Here is a 22,789-nt window from a genome sequence, read left to right on the forward strand (position 1 = left end):
CATGATCCAAAATGCCCGTGTAACCTCAGCCAAGTTGTGTGTCCCCTCACCGGGCTCTGTGTCCCCTCAGCCAAGTTGTGTGCCCATCACTGAGCTCAGTGTCCCCTCACTGGGCTCTGTGACCCTAAGCCAGCTCTGTGTCCCCTCACTGGACTCAGTGTCCCCTCAGCTGAGCTCAGTGTCCCCTCACCGGGCTCAGTGTCCCCTCAGCCGGGCTCAGTGTCCCCTCAGCCACCTCAGTGTCCCCTCAGCCGGGCTCTGTGTCCCCTCAGCCGGGCTCTGTGTCCCCTCAGCCGGGCTCTGTGTCCCCTCAGCCGGGCTCTGTGTTCCCTCAGCCGGGCTCAGTGTCCCCTCAGCCGGGCTCAGTGTCCCCTCAGCCGGGCTCAGTGTCCCCTCAGCCGGGCTCAGTGTCCCCTCAGCCGGGCTCAGTGTCCCCTCACCGGGCTCAGCGTCCCCTCACCGGGCTCAGTGTCCCCTCAGCCGGGCTCTGTGTCCCCTCACCGGGCTCTGTGTCCCCTCAGCCGGGCTCTGTGTCCCCTCAGCCGGGCTCTGTGTACCCTCACCGGGCTCTGTGTCCCCTCACCGGGGTTTTATCTCTCCCCGCAATCCAAGCAACTCCTATTTACTTCCTGGGTATTTTTTTCCTCTGGCTTCACCCCAGCAGACCCAATTAACCTCCGCCCGGACACTGAAGATAAAAACCGCACCACAGTCGCGTCGAACACATCAATTTAACAGGAATAACCCACATTTCGGTCACTGTAACCCGCTCCCTCCCCCGTCCGCCAGGGGGCGCTGCCGCCCGCCCCGCCCGCCCTCCCGCTCGGCCCCGCCCCCTGCCCCGCCCCGCCCCGCGGCTCTCGCGAGACCCGCGCGCGCTGCCCCGTCCTACGTGCCGTGCCGTGCTGCTCATGGCGGCGCTGGAGCGGGGGCGCTGAGCTGTTGGGGTGAGTGCGGCCCGCGGGGCTCCGCCACCGGCCCGGACCGTGCCCCCCGACACGGGCACGGACACCGCCGCCGCCGGCACCCCCCGGCGCCGCGCCGGCGGCAGCGCGTGTGTGTGGCGCTGCGGAGTGCGGTGGGGGGGGCGGCTGTGGGGGTGCGGCCTACTCTAGGCCTGCGGGGCGCGGCGGCCGCGCTGGGGTTCGCTCGGTGTGGGGGCGACGGGGGCTGCTCGAGGGCGGCCGGGGGGCTCCGGGGCCGTGCGGGCCGGGGGGCGGTGGCGGCGGCTCCTCCCGGCGTGCCGCGCGTGGCCCCGCCCGGCGCGGCGCGGCCGCGGCCCTTTGTGTGCGGGGAGCGGCCGCCATCGCCCCCCTTTGTGTGCGCGGCGCGGCCGCTGCCCCCCGGCACGGCTCGGCCTGGCACGGCCCGGCCCGGCCCGCACTGCCCCGCCGCTGGCGTTGGCGCTGTCACCGGCCCGGCCCGGCCGCCCCCGCGCACGGCGGCCCCGCTGGCCGCGGCCCCGGCGCCGCCCCTCGGCGCGGCCGCCCCTCGCTCCGCCGCCTCCATCTTGGTGCAGCGCAGCGAGCGCGGCCGCGCCGGCACCGGGCACTGGGCACGGCACCAGCAACGGGCACCGGCCACGGCACCGGCAACGGGCATGGCACTGCCACGGGCACCGGGCACGGCTCCGCCATTGGCACCGCGCGGCTCCGGAGCCCCTTCCCTGCCAGCTGCTCTGCCCACCCCATAAAACCCCGGATTTTTATCTTAACGACTTGGTTTTGTTGCTTTGTTGTTTTGTGTTTTTAATTACAGATGTACTTGGTAGTTGTTTAACTCGTTTGGGTTTTTCCTCCCTGTGTATCTACTTTTTCTGATGTGAAATGGGCCTCCCCGCCCTGGTGGGCGCTGCTGTCGCAGCTGTCACACGCTGGTTGAGGTGCCAGCGTTCGGTGCTGCCTTGCAACATCCCCCTGAAAGGACGCGGAGTGGCCTCATCTCCGAGGCTCTGATGGCTGCGCTGTGTGTGCACGCTGAGAATACAAAGTTTTATCTTTATCTTGGTCACCTGGGGGAGGGCTGTTTCTAGAAGCACGTGGAATGCAATGCGAAGGAAATGGGAAGCAGGACGATGCTGTCACCGGGCAGGTTCCACGCGGGGATCTGTAGGTGCTTTCTGGCTCAGCAGCTTCATGTGACTGACTGTCATTGAGCGGGATCTGCACATGAAAGGCCTTAAGAACAGGGCTCAGCTCTTCCCTGTCTTTGCATTCAGCTGTAAACACACAAATGCAAAAAGCAGCGAGACTTGGGGGTTGGGCACCTGCTCAGGGTGTTTACCATTTGCAGGAATATTTATAGTAGCTGAATTAAAAAGTAAAGAATTTGAGGCAGAGGAGCACAGTGAGATATTTGTTCTTTTTGCTTGAGTTATGCTTGCTTGATAACCTCATTTTTTTAAGAACCTGAGAGGGGTAAATCTTGTTATCAAGTCAAACTGGCTTTTAATGGAAGAATTTATGCCTTGCTCCATTGTTGATAAAATTAGTTTTAGTCCTATTTAATCAGAAGAGGTGTTTTGATTATTATATGAAAATATGATGTATTTTATGTCAAGGAAAATGATAAATGTGATGCAAGTTACAGGTCTAGGAAAGCCCTAATCATATTAGGCTATTAAATGAGAGGGAAGTAGATGAGCAAGAAGGTTCCAGGTGTGTGTGTGCAGTTCTGGGGTGCAGAATGTGCTTCATTTCTCCCCAGCTTGGCTGAGGGGATGCCCCTGTCCAAAAATAACCCTGCCCTGAAAGAGGTTGTGGTAACAGTTGCCTGATGTGAGGCTGAGGTGTGAGAAAAGTCTGGCGATGCTGTTACTGTTACAATAACTTTGTCTTCTGCTTGATGATGTTTGTAGTTGAATCTTCCACTGGGAACCTTTCACACCAGTTACTGGTTTGCTCAGCCCTCTCCCAGTTTCTTTAAACTGTTGCATGGAATGGTGTGACAGGAAAACTCATTTCAGCTGGAAGTTTTCAGAGTGGTGGGTGAGGGTGATGCTTCTGCTGGGGGAAATCACTGACTTACAAACTTGGGTGAAACTGGGGATGGGTTTGGGCACATTTAGAGTTTGGGTTCTTGCACTAAGTGGCTGCAGTCAGCATTTCACTGGGCTGAGAGTTGAAGTGTCTCTGCATTCAGGTTTCACTTAAGTTGACTCCTTCAAGTCACTTGAGATAATTAGAAGTTGACAATGTAATTGTTTCCTACTGCAGTGCAGAATTAGGCCTTGTCCATATTTTTTCTCTTGGGGAAGAGTTGTGCTTGGAAGCTTCTTTTGGATCACTGCAGAACATGCCAGAGGATCCACAGAGTTAGAGCTGTGTTGCTTCTTAGCAGCTTTATCCACAAAAACATCCTCCCTCTTTTTTTATCAATCTACTGAGTAGGCAACAGACTGAAAACTTGATTTGATTTCCCCTCAAGAAACGCTTCTGTCTCTGTGAGGTTTTGTTTTTGTTTTAGGTGGTGGTTTGCTTGAAACTGTTTTTCTCATCAAAACACAAAGTGGCACTGGCAAACCTTTAAGGGCATTAATTCCTAACTAGTTACTGTTGCAGAAAAGCTTCTCCCTGGTGTTATCTGCAGTCAACATTTTGCAAACACTTTTAGGAGCCCAGAGAATGGCTCTGCAGTTACTTTATATGCAGCATCTATACATATAATTGAGAACTTTGTTAATTAAGATATTGCTAGTGCTGTATGCTTCTGATATTGCTAGTCCCTAAGTTACCTATCAGGAAATTTTAATTCCCATGTGTACATGTACCCTATTGCTACTCTTGAGGAGCTGTGCAAGCATTTGTTAAATCATATCATAATTTAATTAATTAATAGGTACCCATGCAAAGTTACTGATAGGAGGATTAGGGCTTGCTAATGAGTCAAATACTAATGATAAATTGCCATTTTAATTGTACAAACTGGCACCTGTCCTGAAATGTGTGACTGTGTCTAAGGAGTTTAAAAATGAAAATGCCATCTCACTGCTCAGAGGTGGGTTTTTGGAAAACAAAACTGGAAATGCCAAATATGTCTGTAAAACTGCCTTTCCCAGTGTGGATCAAACCCACAGACTTGAGGCAGAGGAAATCCACCTGTTTGTAGAAACACCTAGGATTGATTTTATAAGATTTGGAACTAAATGGCCTTCAAGGTCCCTTCAAACCACTCCATTCTGGGATTCTGTGGGAATTTCCTTTAAGGTGATACTCAGTGTTTGTCTTTTCCCTTCCTCCAGTATGAAGTTGAACAGAACAGAATTTACCACCTGAAACTGCTGCTTCAAGTTCAGATCAGGAACAGAATCAACCACATCGTAACAACAACTCAAGACCAAAGAAGAGGCAACTTACACTGAAGAAGATACAAGGCTTGATCTGAAACAAGAAGTTTGTGCCTACTCAACAGCTTCAAACGAGCACGTCCCGACGCTGCTATAGTTGTTTTCTCCAGTGCTGTAGTGAAACTGCACAGGGCGGCAGCACTTGTGTTCTCTATAGCTTGATAGATCACCTTCTTTTGCTATCTTTTTCTTTCTCTTTTTGTCTCTCCTCCTTTAGTTCCTTTTTTTTTAAAATAATAGCAGACTTCACCCTTAGAAACTTGTGCTGAAACAGAAGAATCGGCTGATACTACTGAAAGTGCAATATTTGAATATCACTGCGAGGTTGGTGCTCTGCTGGATTTACAGTTACAGATGTATTTTTAAACTTTGTAAGAGCCAAGTTGTTAACAGAAGGGTGTGGGGTCTTTTAGGGTTTTTTAACAGTTCTTAATAATAAATTCTTTTAACAGTGAGGCCCTGGCATAGGTTGCCCAGAGAAGCTGTGGCTGCCCCATCGCTGGGAGTGTTCAAAGCCAGGCTGGACAGGACTCAGAGCAACCTGAGACAGTGGAAGGTGTCTCTGCCCATGGCAGGGGTTGGAACTGGCTAAGCTTTATAGTCCTTTCCAACCCAAACCATTCTGTGATTTATTGCTGTTATGTTGATTTAGTAGCAATATGATGAATTAATAGTACCTGTGCTATGGTTCTATGTAACAATACTTAGAACCCTGCAGAGCTGCTTGTTGATTTTCTCTCTTCCAGTAACAGCAGGTTTGTGGTTTCAATCTCTTTTTTCAAATAACCTCCGTTTAGTCTTTTACCACACAGGAATTTTTTTTTCTTCCTCTGAGAACTTGTATTGGTGGAGTTTGTGGTTTATGTTGTAAAGTGAGTGAGCTGTTGGCAGAGCCAGGTAGTCATCTTGGGCCAGTATGTAATTATCTTTCAGGTCAGGTTTTGTTTGGACATTGTTACATGGGATCCTATTGCTAGAAGTTTCTTAAGGAACAGTTTTATGACAGTACTCTTGGTGATACATGTAAATAGCTGTTATTTCATGTTTGTTACAACGTGATGGTTGAACAGGTGTAGGAATTTGACAAGTATCCAGAAAGGCTGATGAGAATACTATAAGTATCTTTCTCTAGCAAGTTCTAGTGCCACCTGAGGAATCTTACCTTCCTTTGGCCTGAAGTTGTCAGGCTTTAGAGGATTGATGGGGAGTTCTGTGCTACTGATGCTCCTTTAAACTGTTCAAGTGGTGTCTGAGCAAGAGGTTACAGCACTGTGGCATTGTAACCCTGGGACAGGCTGTTCTGAACCTGACTTCTAGGTAGATTTTTGTCATTTTCTCTCTCTGATGAACCTTCAGTAGTATTGCCTTTAGTCTGGTAGTTCATGTCTGTGGCAAGGTGTCTGTGTTTGTTCCTTCCCTTGGATCAGAGATGAAGTGGCCATTTTGTGACTCACAGAAGCCTTTGGCATGCTCAGTTCAGCTCCACAATGGCTTAATGGTCTGGTCTGTAATTCTCCTGGGAGAAGGTATAATAACACATCATTTGCCCTTCCCCCAGCCACCCTACTTGCAGGACCAGTTTATTTTTGAAAAGTATTTCAGCCTCTAGGATGGCTTAAAACACTTCAGCTGTTGCCTTCCCACAAGGGCATCTTGTGTGTGGAATGTCCTGGGGTTGCCTTCCTCAAAAGATGAGGATTCTTATCTTGGAATGATGCTGGCAGGAACTAGTCAGTAAATCTTAGCAGCTTTGTAAAGTGCTTTTTTTGTTAGATACTCTGAGAAAACGTGCTCCTTTAAATATAATCCAGTGCAGCTCGTGTGGCTTTTATCCTTTGAGCAGTTTAGGCTGGACAGGAATGGAAAGAGCTCTTTGCCAGGAGCAGCAGCTCTCAGAGAGGTGGTGGGACCTCTGTCCTTGGAGATTTCCAAGACTCAGCTGGACAAAACCATGGCTGCCCTTGTTGGCAAGAGGTCGAGGAGGAGGAGGAGGAGGATGGGCTGGAGTTCTGCTGAGGGGGGATCATGTTCCTGATTCTCTGTTTTCTGGCATGTCACTATTTCATGACTTGAAGATGTAAAGGGTATTGATTGATGCCACTTACTGCAGGTTGGTAGGGTAAGAATAGGAGGGCAATATTGATTAAAATTCAGATTCCTACTAACTTTTAATGGAAAGAAAAATGAGATGTAGAACAAGAAAATAAGCAGTGGATGTTACAGAAATGATAGCACATTGACTAGTTCTCTGAATTTTTAAAGGGCTTGGGGTGGTAACACTGTAAGTGTTGGCCAGGACTGTGGTGCCCCAGCCCTGCACTGGCTGTCACAGCTCTGTGGGCTGGACACCATTACACAGTGTCATGGGATCCTTCTCCCCCTCATATCACTCCCCCACCTTCTGTTTTTTGTAGTTTTTTTCATCTACTTCTACCCCACGTGGTTCTGAACCAGAAGGGAGGAGAACACCTCCTCCTCTTGGAGGCCAAAACTCTGTCAATCCTTACTTAGTGTGGTTGTTCCCATTTTCAATTTTTTTAATGTCAGTCTCAAAGACTAAAGATTTCTGCCCAAGAACTTTGCAGCAGATGTTTTTTGGTGTTCTCTGATCACTTCTAAACTGATTTCCAGACAGCATAAAAAGACCTGCTGTGTCTGTACCTTCTGATACGTTGAGGGCTGTATTAGGGCAAGAAGTGTGACTGTTTTACAAGTTGCTCAGGTGTTTTATCTCCACTAAACACATTGCTGACTAATTTGTAATCTCTTCTGCTTGTTGCAGCAAGAAAGCAAAGAACAGATACAGTCTCATCCTGTTTCCAATTTAAATGCTCTGGAAACTAAAAAATAATTCTGTGTTTTAAGGTTCATATTGGCTGTGGAGGGAGGAAAGATTAATTCAGTTGTCTCTGTTGAATTACAGTGTTTAGTGGGGTGTAATACATTTCAGCTGATTTAATTGCTAACCTGTAAGTCCAAGTGACTTGCTTTAAAAGTGAGACTAAAGGGATTGGAAGTATTTCAAGGTTGAATCTGTGCCTTAAAAAGGAAAACACACCCCATTAAAAAAGTTTTAATGGATATAAGTTCATTCCACAGTTCATTACTGCTTAAACTTTAGTTTAATGCTATTTTCAAATTTTCTGTCTTTCTAGCACTTGAGTTTCTATGCCCCAGGAATGTCAATTTAGGTTGTAATTCTGGGTATGAATTCCATAACTGTGCAAAACTGTGTTAATTACTTAATACCATATTTTAGTATGAAAGACTGAACACAAATGAGGGAAACTATGCAGGGATGTGAACCTAATTGTGCTGATTCACAGCTGTTTAGTTTTCCAAATTGAACAGGTGATTAGGAAGAGCAGATATTTCAGATATTTTCAGGCTCTGGTGGGAAACAGTGAATGTGGGAGTGTAGGGTGGAATACTCTAAAACTGTCAGAAGTTTGTTTTGTTCTGAGCAAGCTGTATTTGGGTGTTACAGTTCTGGCTTATTTTATAAATATCCTGCCTGTTTAAATTCTAAGGATTACTGTGTTACAAAAGCTTGACCATTTTGGTGCCTTTACCCTGGTTTAAAAATTATTGGGGCTTACTTGTGTCAGTAGCTCCCTCAAGTTACCGTGTTAGTTACTGTGTTACAGGGACATGGAGAAACTCTTTTAAACATTGTGGGGGGGATTTCCCTCTATGTTTTGTTTCCAACAGATGAGCTTTGATCCAAACCTGCTCCACAACAATGGACACAACGGGTACCCCAACGGTACTTCGGCGGCGCTGCGCGAGACGGGCGTGATCGAGAAGCTGCTCACCTCGTACGGCTTCATCCAGTGCTCCGAGCGCCAGGCCAGGCTGTTCTTCCACTGCTCCCAGTACAACGGCAACCTGCAGGAGCTCAAAGTAGGAGGTAATTCCCACCAGCTGGCACGGAACACCAGCCTCCTTCACTCCTTTTTATCTCCTGGCATGACCTGTTGCTGCAGCTTCTGGGGGTTAAAGACTGTCTTGGGTTGAGCTGGTAAAATCATAGAATGGGTTGGAAAACACCTCCGAGATCATCAAGTCCAACCCTTGGGCCAACTCCAGTCCCTTTACCAGATCATGGCACTCAGTGCCACGGCCAAGCTCAGTTGAAAAACCTCCAGGGATGGGGAATCCACCCCCTCTCTGGGCAGCCCATTCCAATACCTGAGCACTCTCTCTGCAAAGAATTTTTTTCTGATCTCCAACTTAAATTTCCCCTGGCAGAGCTTGAGCCCATCGTGCCCCCTTGTCCTATTGCCAACTGCCCAATACAGAGTCAAAGCCTTCCTCCCTGTCTTGGGTAATACAACAATCTAACACTCACTTACACAAGTTAAAAATAACATGAAATAACTCCCCACTCCCCATCAAAAACAGAGTCTATCACTCTAGATCTATAAGCACTCTAAAAGACACCCAGCAGGAAACAGAAAGTATAACAACAAAATGTTTCTACTTCCCTGAAACTAAAACAAAATGCAAGTAGTGGCAGCCGCAACAGGGCACAGACAGCGAGACAGCAGCTCCGTGTCCTGCCTCTACTTTGGCCATAACAGAACTGAGTGAACACTTCTTACTCTTGTATTCATGTCTCAGGTTTGCATCATCTGGTATAAAACATTTCTTTAGTTGCTTAAGTTGAGTGATACCTGTCTCTCCTAATCAACACAGATTCACTGAGCCTGCTAAATTGAGGCTTAACTAAAACTACCACAAAGACACAGTTAATAATTACCACTCCTGGTGGGAGCCCTTCCTAGCATTTGGTCTTTGTGCAGCTTGTGGTGCACACAAGGAGGAAAGGCAGTGTTAGGTCAGACTTATCTAGCTGAGATGGAGGCAAGGACTCACCCTGTGGGAGAATTTACCTCTCCTACACCCTGTTTTGTTTTTTTTTTAGAATTAGTTATTTAGGAGTTGGTTTTCAGCATGAGGAGGCTGCAACTTCATGCTGGTAATCAGTGTGGCAGTGAAGTTTCTGGAGTGATTAATGGCCTGTGTTATGTTGTCTGAACTTCAGTGTAGAGCAGGACAAGGGGAGGGAATTACTGTGGAATTACAGTAGTGTAGCTCATCATTAGCAACAGGAGAGAATGAGCAGAATAACCAGAGAAATATTTGCAAATAGTTTGTCCTTCCTTGCCAGCAAAAGCACCTGAGTTCTACTTTGTTGTGTTTGGTTTCAAGCAGTGAATTGTAGAACACAGCCATGTAATGATTTCTATTAGAAAAAAACCCAAAACACAGACCCAAACAAGGCTCTGACACCATTATTATGTTTGATTGTCCTGTAGATGATGTTGAGTTTGAAGTGTCTTCTGATCGCCGAACTGGAAAACCCATTGCCATTAAATTGGTGAAGATAAAACCAGAAATATTACCTGAAGAACGAATAAATGGACAAGTTAGTGTCTATTTTCTATACCTACATCATTTCCATCCTTTACTCCAGTGCAGGAGGCTGGGTTCATTTAGCATGCATATTAACTACATCCAGTATAGTTACACTGAAATATTCAGAACAGTTACACTGAAATATTCAGAACAGTTACACTGAAATATTCAGAACAGTTACACTGAAATATTCAGAACAGTTACACTGAAATATTCAGCATAGTTACACAGAAATATATTTCAGTGTGTTCTGGTAAAAACTCAGAAATTCAGTTTGAGCTCTTACTTGGCTCCAGACACTGCTTGGAGCCCAGAAGTTCTGTGAGATTGAAACTTTGCAGGGTGGCATTCCCTGTTGAATGTGTAGTAGAGGATACTGAGATTCATTTTGTGTTCAACAATGCCACTCCTGAAATGACTAGCAATGGATTTTTTGTTTTTTTGACTGGTAGGTTGTGTGTGCTGTTCCTCACAATTTAGAGAGTAAATCTCCAGCTGCCCCGGGTCAAAGTCCAACAGGGAGTGTTTGCTACGAACGTAATGGGGTAAAGCTTGTGCATTTTACTTGAACTCTTCACTGATCCATCACTGTGGTCTATGAGCAAAATAAAAGATTCAATTTAATGTAGACAATTGACTCTGCACTGAACTGTGCAGTTCTTGGCCAAAATAAAAGCATGCTTTGGTAATGACTACAAACAGTAATGTTATTTTGACAGTTTGCTTGCTTATATCCATGGAGAACTTTGTACAGAGCCAAGTAGTTGTTCTCCTTTAAACTTCATGAAGTTCATGTAGCCTTATCTTGAACTTTTAGAATTTAGAAATTGACATTTAAAGATGGCCACATACAAACTTTTCAACTTAAGTTGCTTGTTACAGACTCATCAAAACAGCACGATGGTAAAAAGAATGTTTTGCATGCCATGTTTGATCATTGTTGATTTTCTCACTAAATTAAACAGATACTGTTATTAAGCAAAACTGTTAATCTTTCTTTGAAACAACCATGCTGCAAATAGAATAACTTTAGTTAATGTTAATTTACAGGAAGTATTTTACCTGACTTACACCCCAGAGGATGTCGAAGGAAATGTACAGCTGGAAACAGGAGATAAAATCAACTTTATAATTGATACAAATAAACAGTAAGTTGGTCTTGCCTTCATACTTCATTTTAGTGGTCAGGCAGAGTTCATACCTGTTCTGAGAAGTTAAATATGATCTGAACTTTTGTTTCAGCTTTGAGTTGTTTAACTCTTGCTGTGTTTTTTCCCCTCTAGCACTGGTGCTGTAAGTGCTCGTAACATTCTGCTATTAAAAAAGAAACAAGCCCGCTGTCAAGGAGTAGTTTGTGCCATGAAAGTAAGTGATTTTAAGGTTCATTTGAAAATGAAGTGCTGTTTTGAAAAGTAATATATTGAAGTTATTAAGAGCTATTAACAGTTTGAGCTGTGGGTGTAAGTGTGAAACTGTTTGAACAGCTCACCTTTGATACTAATGCTTTTCTTAAAGAGAAAGCCCCATTTGCTTCTGTTTATATGTATTTTGTGGTAGTCTCTTAGCTGTGTGCACTCATAAGTGCTCTCTGACATCCATTGCCTGTTACTGTGTTTGATAGATAATTATTTTGTGATAACAACTGTCTTGGTATGTTACAATAGTGGCCAATTTGTAACACTTTTTTCTGTTCATAGGAAGCCTTTGGATTTATTGAGAGAGGTGATGTCGTGAAGGAGATATTCTTTCACTATAGTGAATTTAAAGGTGACCTAGAAACCTTACAGCCTGGTGATGATGTGGAGTTTACAATCAAAGACAGAAATGTAAGACGAAATCCAGTAAAACGGGACACGAGGTCTTAGGGGATAATTGCCCAGCTCTGTTTGCTCCAGCTCTGAAAAGAAGGGGGGAGGAGGTTCACTGGGAAATGGCTGTTACTCTCTCTCCTTTTTGGGTATTTGACTAATTGTATGTTCTCAGGGTAAAGAAGTTGCAACAGATGTTAGACTGCTGCCTCAAGGAACTGTCATTTTTGAAGATATCAGCATTGAGCATTTTGAAGGAACTGTAACCAAAGTAATTCCAAAAGTACCCAGCAAAAACCAGGTGAATTTCAGTAGTTACTTCAATTTGTGATGGTTTGGTTGTATTGAATTCCAGTCAAGCAGTTAAAGTGTTCCCCTTTATCATGTCAGAGTAAAGGATTTTTATTTTTTTATTTTAAATCCGAACAACAGGAGCTATGGCAGTGCTACATGTGGGAGTGGGTGTTTTATTTGATGTGTCAAATACTCCCCATTACATTTTGTGGGCTTAGGACATATCTTTAAGGCAAAAGAGTAGGGAAAAGGGGAAAAACATTTGCTGGGATAAGCCAGATCTGTGGATTCCTGTGAGCATTAACAGTTAATGAGGCTTTTAATCTGTAGTGTTTGACTTGGGGAAAGAGTGTTCATGAGAACTTCCTTTAAGGTTTTAGGTGGGTCTCTGTTGTTGTTTGGGGTGTTTGAATAAGAAATTTGTACATTTGTTTAATAAGAAAAAGAACCTGCCTTTTAGAGGTGCTGCAAGTATGGTTATAAACTTGAAATAGAGTCTTAATTTCTCTGTCAATAAATACTTAGTGCTTAAAATAACCTTCAAACCAGACAACCCCAACACAAACCACCTTGTGTTTGGCTGTGGAGAGTAAATGACAAATGAGGAGTGGTAGAAATGAAACCCAGCCCTGAGTCTTGTTGGTAAACTCAGCCCTTCTGGGGGGTTTGTGTCTGCAGAGTGATCCCTTACCAGGCCGCATCAAAGTGGACTTTGTGATTCCTAAAGAACTTCCCTTTGGAGACAAAGACACGAAATCCAAGGTGACCCTGCTGGAAAGTGACCACGTGCGGTTCAACATCTCAACGGACAGGCGTGACAAGCTGGAACGAGCCACCAACATTGAGGTCCTCCCCAACACCTTCCAGTTCACTAATGAAACCAGAGAAATGGCAAGTAACTGGCTTGAAAAATTTTAATTTTGGGGAGGAAGTGAAAGTAAAACATGGGGCAGGTCGTAACCAAAAATGTGGAAATCACTGATTGTCTTCTCTGAAATTCAGTCCTCAGATGTGCAGTTCCAACTAAGTGCTGAAATGGTAGAAAATTCAGAGTTAATGCTCCGCATCTTTGCTTTAAAAGAATAAAAAATTAACTTTTTTAACACTTAAATGAAGCCATATTAGAAAATTAGACCTTAGTTTGTTCTCTTGGAGGGGATTGCTGGTTGCAGCAGGCAGAAGTAATGCAGTCTTGAACTGTTAGTTTGAAAATTCATGTACTTGAGTCTGAAGTAGGTAACTACTCATGTTCCTTAGAAAAACTGGGAGAACCTGGGCCTGCTCTGGTTCAGGTAGTGAAAAGTCTTAATAACTGGAGAGGAACTGTGCAGGTTTTGGATTTTGTGGGTTTTGGCCAATCTCTCTCTGAGGGTCAAGCAGAAGGATGGTAAAGACCAGGGAGTTCTCTCACATACAGAAAACCTCTTTGTGGATTACAGGGACTAAGGTGGGTGTGCCACTGAGTATTATAGAATATCTTTCATTCCTGTAACTTGGAATGTTGGTTCTGTTCCAACTAGACTGCAACTTTGCCTTCATTTTCAATTGGAGTCCAGTTACAGTGTTGTCACATCAGTGTGCTTTGCATTAGGGACCCTTTGCTTTAAAAAAACCCTGAACTTTGGCTTCAGCCTCTGAGTTTTTGAGATTTTAACCTATAGAGTCTTATATTTCTACTCTGGCTTGATATATGTGACAAGTTTGGCAGCTTGTGGAAAGCTTGGCTGGTTTGCTGGAGCTTCAGAAAGCTGTGTAAGAGAAGAATGTTCCTAAAGGTGAAAAGCACCTTTGCTTTGTCACTCAGATCCTCTCAGCTTGCCCGAGACCTGTAAAGGCTCTGTAGTAACTGGGTTGAATGGAATATGTTAATTCTCAGTTCTGGTGTGATGTGGTACCAGGGTTTGTTTTGTTAACAGTATATTCTGTTTATTGTTCAGGATTCCATTTCTAGTGCTTATCAGGAAGGCCACTGAAATATTTTGTCACATGCTTACCATAACATACACCCATGGATAGGGCAGTCTTGTTAAACAACTTCATAATTCCTTCATTTGTGTCTGGAAATCTGAGGGGTTTTCTCTTTAACTTCCCTCTGACCTCTGATTTTATTTCCTGTTCATGTAGGTTCTTCTATATTTTATTTGTGTTTATATGTTTTATATACTCCAATAGATGAGGTTGTATTTGTAGAGTTGCCCCTTTCAGGATTGTGTTCTCTGTGTAGAAGTACTGGCAGAATTTTAACCATAGTCCTCCTTAGTGGCTTAAATTAATCACAGAATCCCAGACTATTCTGAGCTGGAATGGACCCACAGGGATCATCGAGTCCAACTCTTAAGTCAATGGCCCACATAGGGGATTGAACCCATGACCTTGGCATTATTACTACAACCAAGTTTTAACCAACTGAGCTAATCACAGTTCTCAGTCTTTTACTTCACTCTTTGTAGGAGGAACTGGGTCAGTAGGACTTGTTTGCATTTTGGGTTGACCACAACCACCAGTATTAGGCTTGCAAGGAAGCACACAGCAAACCCCAAGTGCTTCCCCGGGCTTCAGGCAAAGTGCAGGCAGGTGGAGCAGCTGCAGACAGGGGTCCCACAGCAGCACTAACCTGTGGCTGCTGCTTTGCCTGTTCCCAGGGGGTGATTGCAGCCATGAGGGATGGCTTTGGCTTCATCAAGTGCGTGGACAGGGACGCTCGCATGTTCTTCCACTTCAGCGAGATCATGGATGGCAACCAGCTCCACATTTCTGATGAAGTGGAGTTCACTGTCGTTCCTGTAAGTGCCATTAGTACCAAAATCTTCCTGTTTGAAGAACTTCTGTGCTGCAGCCTGTCTAAAATCTGCTGGATTTCCTTTCCAGGATATGCTGTCTGCCCAAAGGAACCATGCCATAAGGATTAAAAAGCTTCCCAAGGGCACAGTATCTTTCCACACCCAATCAGAACATCGTTTTGTGGGCACTATAGACAAAGAAGCCACTCCAGCCAAAGCCACTAGCCCAAATAAAGGCAAAGAGAAGGTAATGCTGCTCTCCCAGAATATCTCTTCTGCATTCCTGCCATTGGAGGCTGGGGCTGCTTCCTTAAAATCTGTCATTTGACTGGTTTTGAAGCACCATTTGTCCTGTACAGTTGTGAATGACACTGAATACCTGATGGCAGCAGTCAGTGAACCAAGATCAATAACAATACTTTTATTATCATGTTGTTGAGCATAAATTCCAGGAACTTGATGTGGGAACTTACTTTCTACCTCCCACTACAGAAGATAATAGATAGAGTTTGGTAAATTCCAGGAACTTGATGGGAACTTTTCTTCCTACCTCCCACTACATGAGATATTAGAGAGAATTGGTTAAATTTAAGTTTCTAGTGCTAGAGGAGAGCCTCTTACTGTTTTGTCCTGCTGTTTTAAAAAAGCCCAGAATACTCAGAGTTCCAATAGATACTTCTGGAACTGGTGGTAATACTTTTATTTCCTTTAAAATTAATGTCTGTCATCATTTAAAGCTTCTTACACATTGAAACTCCAACAAGCAGTGCTTGAACTGTGTGTAGGATACTTTACTTACACAAGAAACACTGACTGCTGAATTCCAACCTTGTTTTCAGGAAGCTGAGGATGGAATAATTGTGTATGATGACTGTGGAGTAAAACTGACCATTCCCTACCAGGCCAAGGATGTGGAAGGATCTACTAATCCCCAGATAGGAGATAAGGTAATAAAACTATGGGGAAATACTGTTCTGTGCACTGTGAGGTGTGACCTTCTCTTTGCTTTATTTCTGGATTTGTTCTACCTCTTGGAACAAATGAAGGATAAAGCACCTGTGTAATATTCCCTGTAATACTGTGTTTGATAATTTATAATTCTGTAATACTGTGTTTGATATTATGTTTGTTAATCTGTGCAACTGAAAAATAGCCTCCAATCTGGTGATCTATAGATGAAAATTGTGTCTTACTTGTAAATGATGCTTTATAAGTGAGGAATTTTTTAAAAACTGAGACGGGTGAGGCAAGGTACATCTTACTGTGGGTCACTGGTGAGTGGTGTAGGAAAAGGAGGGGACCCACATACACAGTTTCTCATCTTTAAGGGGTAAAAAGCTGAGTGCTGGAGGCTGGGCTGCCCTGCAGGTGTCACAGATGTGACTGCTGCTCTCTGGAGTGTAGGAGATGGCAGTGACTGGCATGAAATCAGTGATTAGAGCACTGCTTTCCTGGAGAGCCCAAGCACTGATTCAGAGCTGCACAGCTTTGAAATTAGTTGGTTTGGGCTTTTTTTTGTTGGTGGTCGTGGTTTGTTTGGGTTTTTCTGTCTAATACTGAGTCTCACCTCTTCAACAGGTTGAGTTCTGTGTGTGTGAAGTGAAGAGAACTGGTCTGCAAACAGCTGTGTCTGTCAGGATGCTGGGACGCAACTACTGCTCCAAGAGGCTTTTGGGATATGTGGCAGCCCTGAAAGATAACTTTGGGTTTATTGAAACAGCCAATCATGATAAGGAGATCTTCTTCCACTACAGGTGAATCACAGTTTCATTATTATTTAATGGTGTGTCTGTTTGTGGGGTGGGGATGGAAGAGTGTAGAGTTTTCTTGGCTTGCTCCTTAAACTCATTTTCACTTTACACACACACACATTTATATTTATGCTTAGATATCTGCAGTTCCATTCATTATCTCAGCTGGACTGGTTCAGGCTTTTCTGTCAGTCAGCAGTCCTGGTGTTCTGTCCCTCTGAATCCCAGATCCTGTCGTGTTGTACATTTGAAATGCTTCCCTTTCCTGAATGAGGATTTCTTGAAAATGTGAAGTGCTGAGTAATTTAAATAGTTTCTGATCAGCTGCTCTGGATGTTTGTTGAGCAACACTGTTGTCATGGAACTAAAGGAAAACTGTACATCATTCTGTTCCTGTAGTGAATTCTGTGGAGACATTGATAGCCTGGAACTTGGGGACACTGTGGAATACAGCTTGTCAAAAGGCAAAGGAAACAAAGTTAGTGCAGAGAAGGTGAACAAAACACATGCAGGTAAGGCTGTGCCTGGTGTTTCCTGTTTACAGGGCTCCTGACAGGTGCTAATGGGTAAAGTTTGTTAATAATACATTTAAGGTTGGAGCTTAGAGCAAGAAGATGTTTTATGTGGGGTGAGCACTGGGATCCTGAAAGCTGCTGCCTGTGTTTGCAGAGAGCAGGCAAGCACAGAGCAGCAGTTCTGGAGACAGGAGCAAGTTTTGGACCTTTAGTGTCCTCTGAACCCTTCAGTTGGAGGGTTATAGGACAGACAGAGTGGCACAACTGGCCAAATTAGTAACTGCACTGCTTTAGTTGTGCTGCACCTCCCAGAGGGAAGGTTGCAGGAGGGAGGAGATGAGGGTATTAAGGACTTGGGAGGGGGGAAATGCATCCTTTCTTTGGATGATTAAAGGGAGCAGCAAATGCAGTGGAAGGAAGTGGAATACTTTGTTTTTCAAGCCCCATGCCCTTGAGTTTCTTCAGAAACCAGTATTTTTCTAATTCCACGTGAGAAATGTCAGTGTGGTTTTAATTAGGTGTCATGCAGGTGCAAACTGTTGTCTCTTGGTCAATCTGAATCACTTACTTAAATTAATTTTAAAATAAACTGTGATTAGAAGATCTTATTCTTCCACTGTCTGTCTCTTTCCAGTGAATGGAATCACTGACGAAGCTGATCCAACTGTTTACTCTGGTAAAGTGATTCGTCCTTTGAGGAGTGTAGATCCCACACAGACTGAGTACCAGGGCATGATTGAAGTCATGGAAGATGGTAAGATCTGCTACTTCTAATTGTGCCTTTCACAAGTGCATGTCAGTAGAAGTGTTGAGGATTATATTCACTCTGCACAGTGTTCACACTGCTAAACTGGCAGTGAAAGTTGATTATTAATACTGGAGACTGAACTCAGGGGGGAAAGGCCTCTCAGTTCTGTCTTGTGCATTTCCCTCCCCAGGTGAGATGAAAGGAGAGGTCTATCCATTTGGAATTGTTGGAATGGCAAACAAAGGGGACTGTCTGCAGAAGGGGGAGACAGTGAAGTTCCAGCTGTGTGTGCTGGGGCAGAACGGGCAGATGATGGCTGTGAACATCACCCCGTTCCGCAGGGCCACCGTGGAGTGTGTCAAGGACCAGGTGAGGGCTGGGGGAACACCAGGGCATGTTGGGAGGGGGAAAAGAGCCCTGCAGTCAGTGATGGCAGACCACCTGGAATGCAAAGGCTGATCATTGGCCTCCTTAGCTGCATTTCAGAATGATTAGAAAGTTTGATGCTGTGAATGCATTCTGGTTTTATAGTTACTGTGCTGCACTAATCTCTAGTCATTTATGGAGAGGCTGGGTGAGTTTTGCTGGTTTATACAGGAGTAGAATGGAAGATTAAAGTAACTGGCTCCTTCTCCCCAAAAAAGCCTCTCAGAGTGGAGTCCTAGAGCTTGCAGCAATGCTCTTCTTAGTTCAGTACAGCTGCCAGGACTTGGGCAGTTTCAGAGCTTGTTCTATAGACTTTGTGTGACTTTACAAGCCTAAGAAGAGTGCCTGGTTTTTCAGAAGAGTTGTTCCCAAACAGGATATCCTGCTCAGGGTAAAAATTGCATTTCCACTTCTATGAGGCCCTGCAGTGTTTTGGTGGGTTTTAGAAGTAGTTGAACTGCAATGATGAGTAAATTATTGCCTCTGTTTGGATCAAGAGGAAATCAATAACCTTGTGATGTGTTCCTTTTCAGTTTGGTTTCATTAACTATGAAGTTGGTGACAGCAAAAAGCTCTTCTTCCATGTCAAAGAAGTGCAGGATGGTGTGGAGCTCCAGGCTGGGGATGAAGTGGAGTTCTCCGTAATCCTGAACCAGCGCACAGGAAAATGCAGTGCCTGTAACGTGTGGCGTGTCTGGTGAGGGCTTGGGTTGGAAGGGATGGAACTGGCACAGTGTGTGCAGCACAGCAGGGCCCTTGGGCTGCCCCAGCCTGGGCTGGCTGCTCCTGGAGCAGGAGCTCTGGATCCCACTGGCTCCAGGGAGAGCCTTACCTGAGAGCTCCAGCAGACAGGGGGATGCAGGGCAGCAACAGGGACTCCCAGCTCCTCCCAGTCACAGATGGCTTGTTCTCTTTTTCATCTATTCTTAACCTCCCCCTGTAGCAGGAATTTGGGTACAGCCTTGGAAGTAGAAGTTGATGATAAGAAAGCTGATGGTATTCCTGTGTGGCTGGTGGCCTCTGGCCAGCACATTCCATAGTGCTGCCACCTGTTTTCTGAGCAGCAACTTTCATTTTTAAAAAAACCCAAACATGTTGTCAGGGACTCTTCATTTTGGTATAGCTTTTCCTAAGGGTGATGGGTACTTCTTTTTGCTTTTGAACTACTTACTCACTTGAAGAAAATGCACAATTTGAGTTTTGCTTAAGCTTGGGGTAGCACTTAGGCAATGACAGAAAGCTAATGTGTGATTTTTCTCTCAAAATTCTCTGTTTCCATCATCTTCAGAGATTTTAATGCTCTGCCATGATAATAAGCCTTTATTATTGCAGTTAAATCATAGAATCCCAGAGTGGTTTGGGTTTGAAGGGACCTTAAAAACCATCTCATCCCACCCCCTGCCATGGGCCGAGACACCTCCCACCAGCCCAGGTTGCTCCAAGCCCTGTCCAGCCTGGCCTTGGACACTCCCAGGGATGGGGCACCCACAGCTCTCTGGGCAACAGAAATGTAGGAAATACTACTTATAATATGTGTGAGAGAACATGCAACAGCTCAGCTCAGTCAAGAACACTGAGAACCTTTGGAGAATACTGAGCTGCTGCTTTCCAGAGTCCTGTGGGGGAAGGAACGCTGTGGGACAGAGTCACCCTGTCAGCCAGGCCTGCTGGCACACAGGGCAAACCATGCTAATGCCTCGTGGGGATAACCCAGACTGCTCTGAATTACTGTAGTAAAGGGCTGTAAAGGAGTGGGGTCACTGGGAGCAGCTGTGGGGAGTCACCAGTGCCCTGTGTGTGCCCCTTGCAGCGAAGGCGCCAAGGCTGTTGCTGCTCCGCGTCCCGATAGACTCGTGAACCGTTTGAAGAGCATCAACCTGGACGATGCCAACGCCCCGCGGCTCACAGTGCTCCGCCAGCCCCGGGGGCCCGACAACTCAAAGGTACCCAGCACAGGGGCAGGGGGCTCTGGGGGCACAGCCTGGGCTCTGCTTCCCCTTTGTGCTCAGTGTGAGGGTGGGTGGTTGTACCACACGGTCAGGGTGCTGCACCCTGGGGCAGTGATGGGTGCTGTGCTTTCAGAGGAGCACACACAGAGAAGCAACCAGCTGCTGCTTGTTTTCTACCCCACAGTGGTTGTCTTGGGTAGAAACCTCCTGCTCCCCTTCTCAGAGGCAGTAACTGAAATGCCTTTACCCAAACTTGGCTTTCACTTAAGGTTTGTCTCCATGTGGTAACAGGAGTGAAGTGTCTGGTATGTGACGAGTAAATTGTCTAGAACCTGGGAAGGATCTAGAACTATAAAGACACCCCACAGAACCTGTTTCATTGTGTAGAATCTGGGAAGTGTCTGGGACTATAAAAAACACCCCACAAAACCTGTTTCATTGTGTAGAATCTGGGAAGTGTCTGGGACTATAAAAAAACACCCCACAGAACCTGTTTTATTGTGTAGAACCTGGGATGTATCTGGGACTATAAAAAAACACCCCACAGAACCTGTTTTATTGTCTAGAACTTAAGAAGTATCTGGGACTATAAAAAAACACCCCACAGAACCTGTTTTATTGTCTAGAACTTAAGAAGTATCTGGGACTATAAAAAAACACCCCACAGAACCTGTTTTATTGTCTAGAACTTAAGAAGTATCTGGGACTATAAAAAAACACCCCACAGAACCTGTTTTATTGTGTAGAACCTGGGATGTATCTGGGACTATAAAAAAACACCCCACAGAACCTGTTTCATTGTGTAGAACCTGGGACTATAAAAAACACCCCACAGAACCTGTTTCATTGTGTAGAACCTGGGACTATAAAAAGACACCCCACAGAACCTGTTTCATTGTGTAGAACCTGGGACTATATAAAAACACCCCACAGAACCTGTTTTATTGCTGTCTCTGTTTCTGAAGAAAAACAGGACTAATTAGAAACGTGCTCATTCTGTGCTCGGATGGACCAGCTCAGCTCTGCCTCAAAGCCTGGTGGTGATGCTGGTTCCATGGCTGGATCTGATGCTCTCAGAGCTCTTTTCCAATCTCCAGAATTTCCTGTTTCTGTGATGCTGGAGCTGAATTTTGCTTTGTTCTCCTTGCAGGGATTTGGTGCAGAGAGAAAGATCCGCCAGGCTGGTGTTATAGACTGATCCCGCGCCCGCCGACGTGGGGCTGGCGAAGGGTACTGAAATCTCCCCGCTCATCCCTTCCTCCAAACTCTCAGAAAGCTGTTCCACTGGTTTTAACACCTTCTCATGTTATGTTTCAAATTAAATTTACGAAACCATTTTAAATTTCCGCACAGTTGCATTCTGGAGAACTTTAAGGTGGCGCCTTATAGTATCACATTTTAGAAGCTTGTTTTGAATGGTGCATTTAACGCAACTGGTAACTGCAATCTCCATTGCCTCTGTGAGTAAACATAGACAGCTCTGCTCGGGCAGACCTTGTGGAATTCTGCACTACAGTTATTATGCTTTATCCTTGTTTTTGGCCAAGGTTTATTATGCCTTAGTGCTCAGTTGCATTCTGTTGCCTCCCAAGCGGAGGGGAAGGCTCACTTCAGCTCACTCTGCTCAAATTCTGAGGACCATGAGAGGGTGGGATAAGCTCAGTTCATACCAGATGTTGAACATTCAGATACCTTGAGTTGATGGCCAAATGTTATAGTGTTTTCCCAGTTCATTTAACTTGACTCCTTTAGCCAGTCCTTAGAGCTCAGTGCAAGTCTCTCCCAGGGTCGGTGGGTTTTGTGGTGTTCTGGAACAGAGTGCAGAATTTCATAAGGCTGAGGTGTGCCATCAGTGTGGTAATTTAAATATATTTAAAACAATGCACAAATCTGCTGCTGCTTAGAACACTGCAGCTTCTAAACCCAGTTTCTTTTACTGATTTAAATTTAAAGAGAAAGAAGTTGTGCCTGAAGTGAATACAATTTTTTTGTTCTTTTTGCAGCCGGCACCCAGTGTACTGTAAGAGAATAAATACTTAGGCTTTCCATAGCTGTATTGAGACTTTCATCAAGGTGAATAGTTGATGTCTGTGTGCTTTTTTTTTTGTTTATTTTTTGTTTTGGGTTTTTTTTGTTTGGTTTTTTTTGTTTGGTTTTTTTTGTTTTGGTTTTTTTGTTTTTTGTTTTTTTTTTGTTTTGGTTTTTTTGGGTTTTTTTCCCTCCCTGCCCCTTGCCCCTCCCTCCATTTCCCCAGTCACACTTTATCAAGCAAGAAAACTGAATGATTGGTCTAAGTATTACTTTAACCAAAAAGATCAGGAGTTACTTTTTGGAATAGAGGGCAGTACTGTGGTTTATTTTTTTTTGTTTTGTTTTTTTCATGTTACCTCTATTCTCAATTTAGGGTTTTCTTCTCTGGGAGATGCATTATCTTTGTAAAAGAAAACATTGCTTTCTCCAATTTTTTTTCTGTTAATGGCAAAGAATGGAAATAGAATAAAGTTTTACTGATTTTGAAAAAAGCCTCACTGTGCTCTGCCTCTTCCTTCTGTGGTGGGGGTGTGTCAGATCCGTGTTGTCCCCATTCCTGGTGGCATCTCCAGTTCACACCCCAAGGTGGAGCATTCCTGTGTTTTATTTTACTTTGCACAAAGCAGGGAGTTTACAGTATTTACACATTTTAACAAACAAAGCAGCATTCATTGGTTACAAATCACATAACTTTTCATTAATTAGTACTCAACCCCCTGTT

General features: G+C 44.8%; 1 protein-coding gene across 2 annotated transcripts; it reads left to right on the forward strand.

Annotated features, from left to right (window-relative positions):
• Positions 1 to 857: 857 nt before the first annotated feature.
• Positions 858 to 22,560, forward strand: CSDE1 (cold shock domain containing E1). Of its 2 annotated transcripts, XM_071578480.1 has the most exons (20): positions 858 to 947; positions 4,241 to 4,669; positions 8,057 to 8,255; positions 9,667 to 9,776; positions 10,219 to 10,311; positions 10,817 to 10,914; positions 11,050 to 11,131; positions 11,464 to 11,592; positions 11,750 to 11,875; positions 12,547 to 12,759; positions 14,511 to 14,651; positions 14,737 to 14,895; positions 15,488 to 15,595; positions 16,227 to 16,402; positions 16,799 to 16,911; positions 17,549 to 17,668; positions 17,853 to 18,031; positions 18,622 to 18,785; positions 19,899 to 20,031; positions 21,188 to 22,560. In XM_071578480.1, exons 3-20 carry the CDS (start codon positions 8,057 to 8,059, stop codon positions 21,233 to 21,235), a joined length of 2,391 nt encoding a protein of 796 aa, XP_071434581.1. In that variant the 5' UTR covers positions 858 to 947; positions 4,241 to 4,669; the 3' UTR covers positions 21,236 to 22,560. The 2 variants fall into 2 exon arrangements, with proteins under 2 accessions (XP_071434581.1, XP_071434582.1); XM_071578481.1 differs by lacking the exon at positions 10,219 to 10,311.
• Positions 22,561 to 22,789: the final 229 nt, after the last annotated feature.

This window comes from Pithys albifrons, chromosome 28 (assembly GCF_047495875.1).
Source record: "Pithys albifrons albifrons isolate INPA30051 chromosome 28, PitAlb_v1, whole genome shotgun sequence".
NCBI lineage: Eukaryota > Metazoa > Chordata > Aves > Passeriformes > Thamnophilidae > Pithys > Pithys albifrons.